General features: G+C 34.7%; 1 protein-coding gene across 1 annotated transcript; it reads right to left on the bottom strand.

The window, feature by feature from the left end:
• Positions 1-773: 773 nt before the first annotated feature.
• LOC128996948 (adenine phosphoribosyltransferase-like) lies at positions 774-7,638 on the bottom strand. The gene is made up of 4 exons (XM_054422495.1): positions 7,424-7,638; positions 5,864-6,098; positions 3,190-3,268; positions 774-1,041 (listed from the first exon to the last, which is right to left on the bottom strand). The coding sequence occupies exons 1-4, from the start codon at positions 7,507-7,509 to the stop codon at positions 896-898; spliced, it is 546 nt and encodes a 181-aa protein (XP_054278470.1). The 5' UTR covers positions 7,510-7,638; the 3' UTR covers positions 774-895.
• Between the last annotated feature and the right edge of the window lie 3,109 nt (positions 7,639-10,747).

Genomic DNA, 10,747 nt, shown 5'->3' with positions numbered 1-10,747 from the left:
CAAAAATGAGAAAAAACAATTTTTACTCCCGTAAAACCCCGTTCCCATGGTCCGATCATGCTGGTCGCGAACTCATTCAAGTTTATCCCGCCTCACACCTTCAAGCTGACGTTAATCAAAATCGAACAAAAATTAGGTACTCAAGTTATCGCGTTCACGGACACACATATATATACATGTATAGGTATACATATATCAAACAACCCTCATAGTAATAACCATCACTACCGACAGCGCCTCAAAGCCCAACAACTTTATGCTATTTTATAATTACATCTCTGTAATTTTTGACGCCTCTTCTGTACTCTATGTTCAAGAGTAAAGTAATTCTGATTCTGATTCTACATACATACAAATTTGAACGAATTGTGTTTTTGGCTTAAGTAAATCAGTCCGGGGCTCAAGTCTTTCCATGAGACCTACGGTAATAGCTACTTCCCTAAAGGGAAATCCGTTAAAAGTAGTTTTGTGTAAAAATGGCAGCTGTGCGAATAGTTTTTGAGTTTGGGAAAATTTAAAAGTGTTTTTTTTTTAGGAATGATACCTTACAAGGTAGGTAGTGAGTTCATGGAAAACCTCTATTTGAATTTAATGGTGCTTTGGCCTGTAGGGACATCAAAACGAAAAAAATTGATACCAGGTCTAGGCTAATATGTAGCCTAGGTATTTGGGTAAAACCTTTGTAAAACCAACACATTTCCAACTTCATTTCTTGTACAAGACAATTATTATATTTTTAATCCGGAATAAAGGATAAATAAAAAGATGTCTAATTTGATTTAAAATATAATCTCAAGTAAATTAATACCAGTAGTCCATCAAAAAGGAATGTATACTTTACAGTTGGCATGGAATGAAATGTTGTTGTTCAGCAAATCTGTTGGGAGTATTGCAGTCAGTTTTCAGTCTCTTGGATAAAGGAATGTACTGGAGCTGGGACTTTATCCCTCCCTTTCAAATCTGTCAGCTCAATGATGACCAGACATTCCACAACTTTGGCCTTCAACTGGGAGATCAGCTGGCAAGAGGCTGCCAAACTACCTGTGGACCAAAATTAATTCAAATCAAACTTTTTTAACTATGCAGGTTAACCTTATGGTTGCCAGGTTCTTGAAAAAGGTATGTTTTAATGAAGCCCGATGTAGGCCTACATATCTCCGATCAATTTACAATGCGGGAGCAGGAACCTGAGCGTGCGAGATCATGCCCTGACCAGAGACGTTAGATTTGTCTCTGTCTGACTATTGAGTTGATCTGGTAATGTTGGCTTGAGGTTGGTTGGTGGGTAAGGGGATGGGGGTGAGATTAAAACTTTCACTAAAACTACAATGTTGAAAATTGACTGCAACGTTGCCAGAGGATTTTTGGACTTCTTCTAATTGGTTTACAAGATGAAAAGTTAAAAATTATTGATTTTTTTTTAGTTTTTATTGATGGATTCAACTATTCTTATTCAAGGGAAACAAAAACCACCAGAAGAACATTGTCAGGCCTAAATCTAATTTTTTTAAATAAATATAATTGATGTTTTTACAACAACCACCCAAAATATTGCCAATTAACGGAAACAAAAATTGTGATAGAAAGATAATGTAGGAAATCAGGTATCTAGTATTTGTGTAATGCACAAATGTAGGCTACATTATCAATGACAGTGATGGAAGATACACAAGCACAAACTTATGGTTATCGGTAAATTGGGAAATGGGTAAATCAGGAAACATATGTAAAAAAAACTATAGGCCTAATATTAACAAGAAATGTTGATTAGGCCTATATCAAACTTTTATAAACAGATTGGGTATTGGTACTGTATTTCCATTAGTTATATAATCTTTAAGTGTTTTAAGCTCATCAAAAATTATGACTGTATTAGTTTTGAAATAACTCTAGCATTACTTAACAATATTCCTCGATTTCGAGCAACAGGTACACTAGTTTTTATAGAGGGGAGCAAGCAAAGCTCTTTGGGATCGGCTTCAATTCATTCTAACACTTTCTCTCAATAACGGATGAACATAGTTTAGCCAAACTTACCAAGGTTGTTTTGAAAAATGTTCGGATGATTTGAGACGAACCAATTTCAATTTTTGATATGCCTATATAATTTAAAAGTAACTTAAATTATTTAATTTCTAACATTGGCCTTATGGGTTGCCATGATGGTTATAAAATAACAACTTAAATGTAAACAAAGAACCATAGCATACTAGTGTGCCTGTTGCTCGAAATCGAGCAATTGTCAAGTGCCGGTATTATACAGAAGTTATTTTAAAACTACAGTAATAACAGTCATAATTTCCGATGAGTTTAAAAGACCCGACTAAATGCTTATGTAACTAATTGAAATACTAACGCTATTTAATAGCGCTTTGAAATAATAAACGCTTCTTGTAAAAACATTTTGGCATTTTTTGGACCCGGCCTTATTTTTTAGTGTTTTCTACAAATGTTTCCCGACCTAAAGCTGTTACCATTAAACATTTCTTGCATGTATTTATTTGATCTGACTTTAGGTAGGTTTACTTTACCACTGTGACAACATGATGTGTAAATTCTAAATTTGTATAACGTATAAGAGTGTAATATTAAGGACAATTTCAGAATGCTTTCCCAGAGAGTGCCTGCTATTTGGAGAAAATGAAGACGAGCAATAAATGCCCAAAACGCACTACACAACTACTTCTGGCAATGTGTTGAGATAGTTGAATATAGAACATATGTTTGAAAACAATGCTTTTCATATGTTAAATGTACAAAATTTAAGAAAACAGACCCTATAAGGTATAGTGAAATGCGCGATTCTTTCAAAGCAGGCAAGTCTTAAAAAAATTACATCTGCTTATCATATGGATCCATGCAGGATTATTTCTTCCTGAATTGCCAAATCTGGCCAAGATACAAAAATATAATGTCGATTGGCACATTATAGCATGAAGAGTTTGCTATTTAGAATAATTATACCAGACGCATCGAACACGCTGTAAACTTGTAACTCCACAGTTATAATAAATACATATATAAATACACATGTCGATAGGATAATTAATTGTTCTTCGACAACTACTTTTTGAAATAATGGAATCATTGGTATATCATTTATATTAGCTAGTATTTATATTCGCTGGTTATTTTACATTCATATTTGCCGGTTTGTTTAACTTTTAAAGGAATAAAAAAAATAATCACCTCCTGTAGCTAACAAGTCATCTAGAAGCAGCACTCCTTGGTTAGGAAGAATACTCTCGGATTGGATTTCAAAAACATCCTAAAAGAAAAACGAATAAATGTATGTAGGCCCCTAAAAGTTTCTTTAACCTAAAAAAAAAAGTGCCAGGAGAACCTCACTAATCTATTGCCAATGGAGCTTGTGGCAACAACTAAAACTTATATAGCTTAGTATAAGCCTAGTTGAAATAGTAACCGGTAGTAATATTTCGTGACAACATTATAAGTCATGGCAAGACAAACATTTTGTTAGCACGCACCTATTTATTGTATATATAACACCAAACCAACGACTGTACAAGCTAGTGATAGATGACAATTACCTAAGGTGGGGTTTTCTACTAATTGCCAAATACGGCTGCGTTTTTTGGCAACAATACTTCAGACAAGGGTCAGATACAGCTCTTATCTCGTATCTTACGTGCTATAACATGAAAAACGAAGGTTGCATGCCATTTCCTATGCCGTAGCCGATTTTGTAAAGTAGGAAAACTCGCCTTGTAATGGTTACTTTTCAATTGCTGGTAATATCCATTGATATTAATTCTGCAATATTAAGATATATCCATAATTATTCAAGATTCTCATTCCCAGTAAGAGATACGGCAATTTCACTATAACATTTTAATCTCTTGTTAACAACAATCATAAAAATTAATGATTTCTGTGAACCATCCAGAAAGTCAGGGCAGGATCTAACATTTTGGCGCCCCAATGCCCTATAATTTTTCCCTGCTGCAGCAAGTCCAATTTTGTAGTCATCCCTTAAGATCTACACACAATTAGAATACACAGTTTTATTTTATGTGTGCGTGTAGTCTTTATTTTTGTGTTTTTTTTTTATATTAAACAACGACTCAGTCTATTCCCTCACCAGAGGGTCAACGACAAAGGCCAATGAATAATGAATCTTTGAAATCCACCACCAGACAAAAAATTTGTGGTGACCAACCTATTTTTAACAGTAACCTAATAAACCAAATCCCTTAAAAACTTAAGAAAATGTTCCCTGGTTGTGAAATAGGAATTTTTATGGATTATAAAAAAATTCCTATAAAGGGAATTAGCTATTCTCATGGTTTTAACCAATTTTGTCCACCATTTCATCAAACACTAAACTAGGCCAACCACCTTAGTCCTTTTTGTTAAATTGGTTCAACAATTTTTACAGTTAAGTTAATGCACCACAGTCTCACGCAACATTTACTCATCACTCCTTAGACATAGGTAACAAAATCAGACATTCAATTTTGATTGGCTTGTCATTTTTTTCCAACAAAAGTGCAAAAGGCACTTGATGTGCTTGCTACAGTAGCTCAATGACTTTTAGATGTAATAATTTAAAAAATCAGAGATCTAGGTAAAGAAAATTGTAGCATAAATTTATTGTTTAGGCCTACTATTAAACTTAAAAATTTAATTGATTGTAATATGCTAATGGCCTTTTATTGGAATAATAGAAATTGAAAACCTGTGTGGAATTTAATAGCCTAATAATTTTTTTAATACAGTCCCCTACTTAATAACTTGAACCTTGATATATCGAATTCCTTGATATCAAAAATTTGTTAATCCCCTTGAAATCCCCATGAATAACAAGTTATAAAAAACCGCTATAAATAAGTTGATGGATTTCAACATTGAACCAAAGTAAGTAAAATTTAAACGGATTTTGATCAATATAACACAACCTCTTTGACTGAAATTTTTCTGTCGAGCCTTAAAAACTCAAAGTTTACCTTTATAAGCCGAACCTTTCACAATGAGCTTCAATAACTCTAAGTTAAGCTGTACAGTGCAAGTCACCCTGTGTTTTGATTCCTGTTGAGACGTTAAAATCCAACTTTCTTTGTTTGTTTGGCAATGGTTATTGGCTAATAAGTCTGCTGGTATTGGGATTATTTTGTATGCATCGGACGTCATGTCGTTAGTCAAATGTAGAGTAAAACATTGACATAATAAGACGAAAAAAGAAGAGTGATTGAGGCAGTTGACAGTAGGTTGAAGAACAAGTTGAAATCACCAGGGAATTTGTAGGATTCTGCCTATCACTTGATGGAGGATTTGGAAAACTGTGGAAAGTAAGAGGGCTAAAGGTGGATTTATCAATAAAGAAGGATGTAAGAACGACGAGTTTGAAGCCTGGGAAAATGTGTTTTAACAAGGTTAATACAGTGTCGAGATAAAAACATTGCCATATCAAGAGCGATTTTTCAATAGAATGTAATTCAGTATGCCTTTCGTTTGCATGATAAATAGTTTTATTTATTTTGCTTCCACAGTTACCCTTAAGTAGCTTGAGCTAGATTTATAAAGGCTTTGCACGTTTAAAATTTGTGTTTAAGTTGTGATGTAACATCATTGTCAGAATCCAACACCTTGGTATCTCAAATTTAAGGTATAGCACCTTCATAACTTATTGGAGTACAACTTTGTTGAAATTATATACCTACTGACTTTTCCGATTGCAATGTAATATCGTTTAACGGAATAAAGAATTGTCTATTGTCCAAAAAGACTTACTCCTAAGCCTTAAATTTGTATCATACCCCCACCAGATTTGTGATACCAAGGTCCTACCAAAATTTCCAAGGATAGTAATTTACTGAATTTATTTAAGCTGTACTGTACTTACTTGGCCATATTCTAATGTAAAACTGACTTGTTCTACTTTTCCCGGGAGTTTCCCTTTTTTCCTGATGGGCACAAACGGCAATCCAAGTTCTAGAGCTACGACGGGACCAAATAGGAATCCTCGGGATTCTAATGCAGCAACCACATCCACTCCTTCCAACGTTTTCACATGATCAATTATAATTTCTTTTAGAGCACAGAATGCCTTGTAGTTTCTCAACACAGAAAATATATCTCTGAAAAATTATATTTAGTTGTAGTTTATCAACACAAAGTTAGTACCGGTACCATTCTTATAAAAATCATTTTTAAACTTATGCAATAAATCTTAACTTAGGCCTAAAATGGAAACTCCAAATTTACAATACAAAAACTTAATTTTATTCACTGAAGATTTATAATAGGCACAGTAACAAACATAAAAGGTGGATTTACAATCAGGGTAAACAATATAATGTAGGGAGAATTTACCGGTACTTGAAGTTACTAGGCTAATACAATGTTCTCAATTTAGACCTGGGGTTTGTTACCTGTAGGCCTACTCTGAATCTCGGGTTGGGGTGATCGCTCAGCGTCGTAATTTAATCTTGTGATTTAGGTAATTATTTGGTTACTTCAAATAGTTTCTTGATGTTAAAACTTAGTGAAAGTTAAAAAAAGTTAAGTTATGGCCTACAATTTTCTAATAATATGGCTTCCAAATAAAGGTTTTTTTACAGGAGTAATCTCACCCAATTTAGATGTCTTCTTCAAAGGTCAAATACTTCTTGATGTTTATAAAAGTGACATTATATGACTCGTGAGTCTTCTTTTATAAAATGTTCACTACCGGGTACTTTGTTGTTAAAAATAAACTTTTATCGGGACAAAATTTTATGTAGCCTAACAAAAAAATTCTTGTTTATAGTATGTTAACACTAGTTCAGCTCTCTTGGAAGTAAGAAAGGTTTAGTTTAGGGCATTGTTGCACTCAATTCACATGACAATGCTGACTACCATATCTAACGTAGGTTTACATGTATAGGATTCGGGGAACACCCTTTAATCTTTACTTACTTCTGGTGGGAAAACATTTCTGTTGTAAACATTGAGAAATTTTTTCTAACATCAAAATGTTTCTTTTATAAAAGAAGTGTTTTTTTTTGTTTTTTTTTTTAACATTTGGGTACACTTCTATATCTGTTGGCACAAACAACAGAATGAGTAATATTTACTACTCGATTGTTTAACTTAATTTGATATATCGTTTGGTTAGTTAGGTTAGGTTAGGTTAGCTTTACCTAACTAACCAAACGATATATTGAATAATTGATATCAACATTTTAATTCAGTTGTTTGTGACAACAGATACGGAAGTGTACCCGCCTACCTTAATGTGAAGTTACTAGCCTAATCAAATTTGTAATCTAACCACCTTTTTTATGATTATAATTGATTTGATTAAGTGGATTCTTTCATTGGCGGATCAAACATCAAAAACAAAACAATCAAGGTGAAGGCACAGTGTATTCTGATAAGGAACTAACTTAGAGACTAGGGTTATGTTATAGGCCCTACTTACATAAATGTTATTCCAGTTTTAGGAAAGTTTGGAAAGCGCTGGATATTTTTCTTTATTAGCTCCAAGTCACCTTTCTTGTCACACATATTAAAACAATATTAGAGTAATGAAATGAAGTGTCTTGTAACGTATCTGCTGTATGCAAAATTATGTAATGCAGATTAGATTGAAGTGCCCTTCAATATTTTACTTAGATAAAATAAACAAACAACAAACATAACCTCAACTCAGCGCGGAAGGAGGACCAGCTCCCCAGCTGACTTATTTTGATTCAGCTGATCGAAGATGCCAACCCAAACGCCAAGATTTATTCTACTGATCCCGGTCTGATCGCTGTAGCATTGATTATGGGTTTTCTAGTTCTAGGTAACGTATTTTGACTTAAAGTCTCCAAACCTCTGTCTGTGCTATATCACAGCCACCTTAAACACGGAGTTAAAGGTTAATGTGTCATCACTCATCACTCTTCATTGATCGATGGACGATGTTTGACTGACAGTTTGACATGACATAGGGATGTGCCGAAAAAACAACCACAGTTTAATGACATTAGTTGTCAGGGCTAAACAGTTTAGTCAGAAAGCAGGTTTTTGAAACTGCTTGTTGTCTGTAAACAATTAATTTAGGCCTAAGTGGAAACCGTGTCAAAGACGCTGGATCGTGACGGTGACAGTGGTCGAGTGCTAGCATCGGATCAAGGCCCCACTCGGATGCAAGATCCAAACCCAAACTAAACAAACACAAACAGTTAACAGACGCGCTGGGAAACAACTAAACAGCTTCGCTCCCTCTAAACTGTTTCTGGCAGGTGAAGTATAGCCCAGTAACCACCAAGCTTGCATATTTTTATAAAATACACAAACAAGGTATTTACTCAGGGGAGGTATAGAAGAGGCTACGATGACAGCTGTGGGCTTCTTATTAGCTGAGGGAACGCCATTACCGTAACAAAACGGACAATAGACATCGGCCTCGGTGGTCTAATGGTTAGCATGCTGGGCTGATACAAGGCTGATATACTGTAGGTCCCGGGTTCGAATCCCGCTGGTAGCGTTAACTTTTTGTCCAAGATTTTTTTATTATCAGCAAGTTTGGTTGGTTTGGTTCGGTTATTACAGTTTAATTTTATTATTAAGTCATTATAAAATTTTAATTGAGCAATTTCTAGTTTTATTTACAGAATTATTTTTCCGATTACTAAACTTTTGTTATATTATTTCTTTATCAGCAAGTTTGGTTAGTTCGGTTAGGTTATGATAGTTAAATTTTATAATTAAAAAATAATAAAATTGAATTTGAGGCATTTATAATTTTATTTTATGAACAGAACTATTTTTGCGATTAGTAAACCTTCATTGCCAAAGTGCTCTCTACTACAGCGCTGTTCACGGAGGAACTTTGAACTAAATGCCTCATTCGTACCTCCCCTAAGTCAGACCCCACAAACAATACCATTAGTTGCTTCCAAACAAAACAGCTGTTAGAACATTACGTTGCCACTTCGGACTTGATGGCCACGGCCTGGAGCTGAAGGTGGCCGTGTCGTGCCGCACCTCAATAAAGCCCGGAACAAATTTTTACTACAACCTACGCTCCTTTCACACTACGATTTCGCTCGTACGAGTGTAAATCAATCGTACGGGTAGATGTTGACCGTGGGTCTGTTGCTTTTACACTCTACGATTTGAAATCGAACGATTAAAAAATCAGTACCCCCACTCCACCAGAACAGAGTTCAGGAATTATATTCAACCAATTGAAATGCTGGTTGTGGCCATAAAGTACATTCATAGATAAAACATACTCAGTCTATGGTACATTCTAAGAAAAAAATTACTATTTAAATGGTAACATAACATTAAACATTTAATTTCTCGTGCTTTTCTTGTAGCGATTTTGTCTTTAGATGTCCAACGTTTTGTCCCATATAACACAACTTTCGATTCAACGAGTGAAATTAAAACTTCGGAGTCAATCACATCCATAATTTGGTATAGTGGTGGCTGTGATAGTATGCACCGATAATTCAACTCAAAACCTAAATACCTAAGCTAATAACCTAAATAAACTGTAAATAAAAAATCTCATAGCTATACGCATCGAACGGTCTGCACTCGGGAAGGGCTCCCGTGACCCGTACGACTAAACAAATCGTGTAGTGTGAAAGGGGCCGTATCACCCGCATGGTCATATGGTCCACTAGCACTAGCTGTAGACACGATTATCACCATGGCCATCTTCGATGTGGCAATCGCAAGAAGGGTTATAACAGCTGTTTTTTTTTAGGCAGCTTATGGTATTTGTCACGAATCCTAGAAAAATACCGGTATGGATCGTAAACGTAAACAAATGACGTTGTTGACCCGAATCCTATCCTAATAGCATTAACATATGTTTTGGTAGTTCCATTTAAGCAATGTTAAATAATGTTTATTTTCGGGCCAAAAACGTCATTTGTTTATGTTAATGATCCATTCCGGGTCGCACAATTTTTATTTCTGCAGCAGTTTTTTTAATACGGACAAAATGAGAGTTTAAAATTAGAAATAAAAAAAAATCATAAAACAAAAAAAAATTAAAATTATTTTTTAAATTATAAAATTAAAATGTTATAACCTAACCTAACTAACCAAACTTGCTGATAATGAAAAAAATGAATGAAGGTTCACTTATAAAAAAATAGTTCTGTTCATAAAATAAAACTATTAATGCCTCAAATTCAATTTTTTTAATTATAAAATTAAACTGTCATAACCTAACCAAACTTGCTGATAATGCAAAAATCTTAGATAAAAAGTTAGTGCCACCGATAGGTTTCGAACCAGATACCTTTAGCTTCTCACTCAGCCCAGCACTTTATCCATTAGACCAGTAGACCAGTAGACCACCGAGGCCGATGGTTACAATACAAGCCGTATCGTTGCGGTAATGGTGTTCACTCAGCCAATAGAATGCTCTCATTTTGACCGTATTAAAAATACTGCAGCTGAAATAAAAATTCAGCTTCCGGCACTTTTGTGGCATTTGTGTACGTATTTTGACAATACGAAACCTTGGTTACTGGACTATGAAATTGAATTCACTTTAAATGTACAAAAATAGATTTTTCCTACAGTCACCCGAAAAAGTTGGCTTCCTTGTACTGTTTATAGTACAGAAAGCTGCTAATTGCTGCATATTTATACTTTGCCGTACGGTTTATACTTTGTCGTACGGTTTATACTTTGCCGCACATCAGGATTCCAACGAAACAACACAACCTACGGTCACTATACTGGTGAACATCGTGCACAATTGGTAGGTAATCGTAAAAGGGGCCATAAG

Source organism: Macrosteles quadrilineatus, unplaced genomic scaffold, assembly GCF_028750875.1.
Source record: "Macrosteles quadrilineatus isolate MER2022 unplaced genomic scaffold, UCM_ALF_1.0 Scaffold_6__1_contigs__length_79288215, whole genome shotgun sequence".
Lineage (NCBI taxonomy): Eukaryota > Metazoa > Arthropoda > Insecta > Hemiptera > Cicadellidae > Macrosteles > Macrosteles quadrilineatus.
The sequence above is the reverse complement of the archived record's forward strand: the minus strand, read 5'-3'. Positions and strand labels throughout refer to the sequence as shown.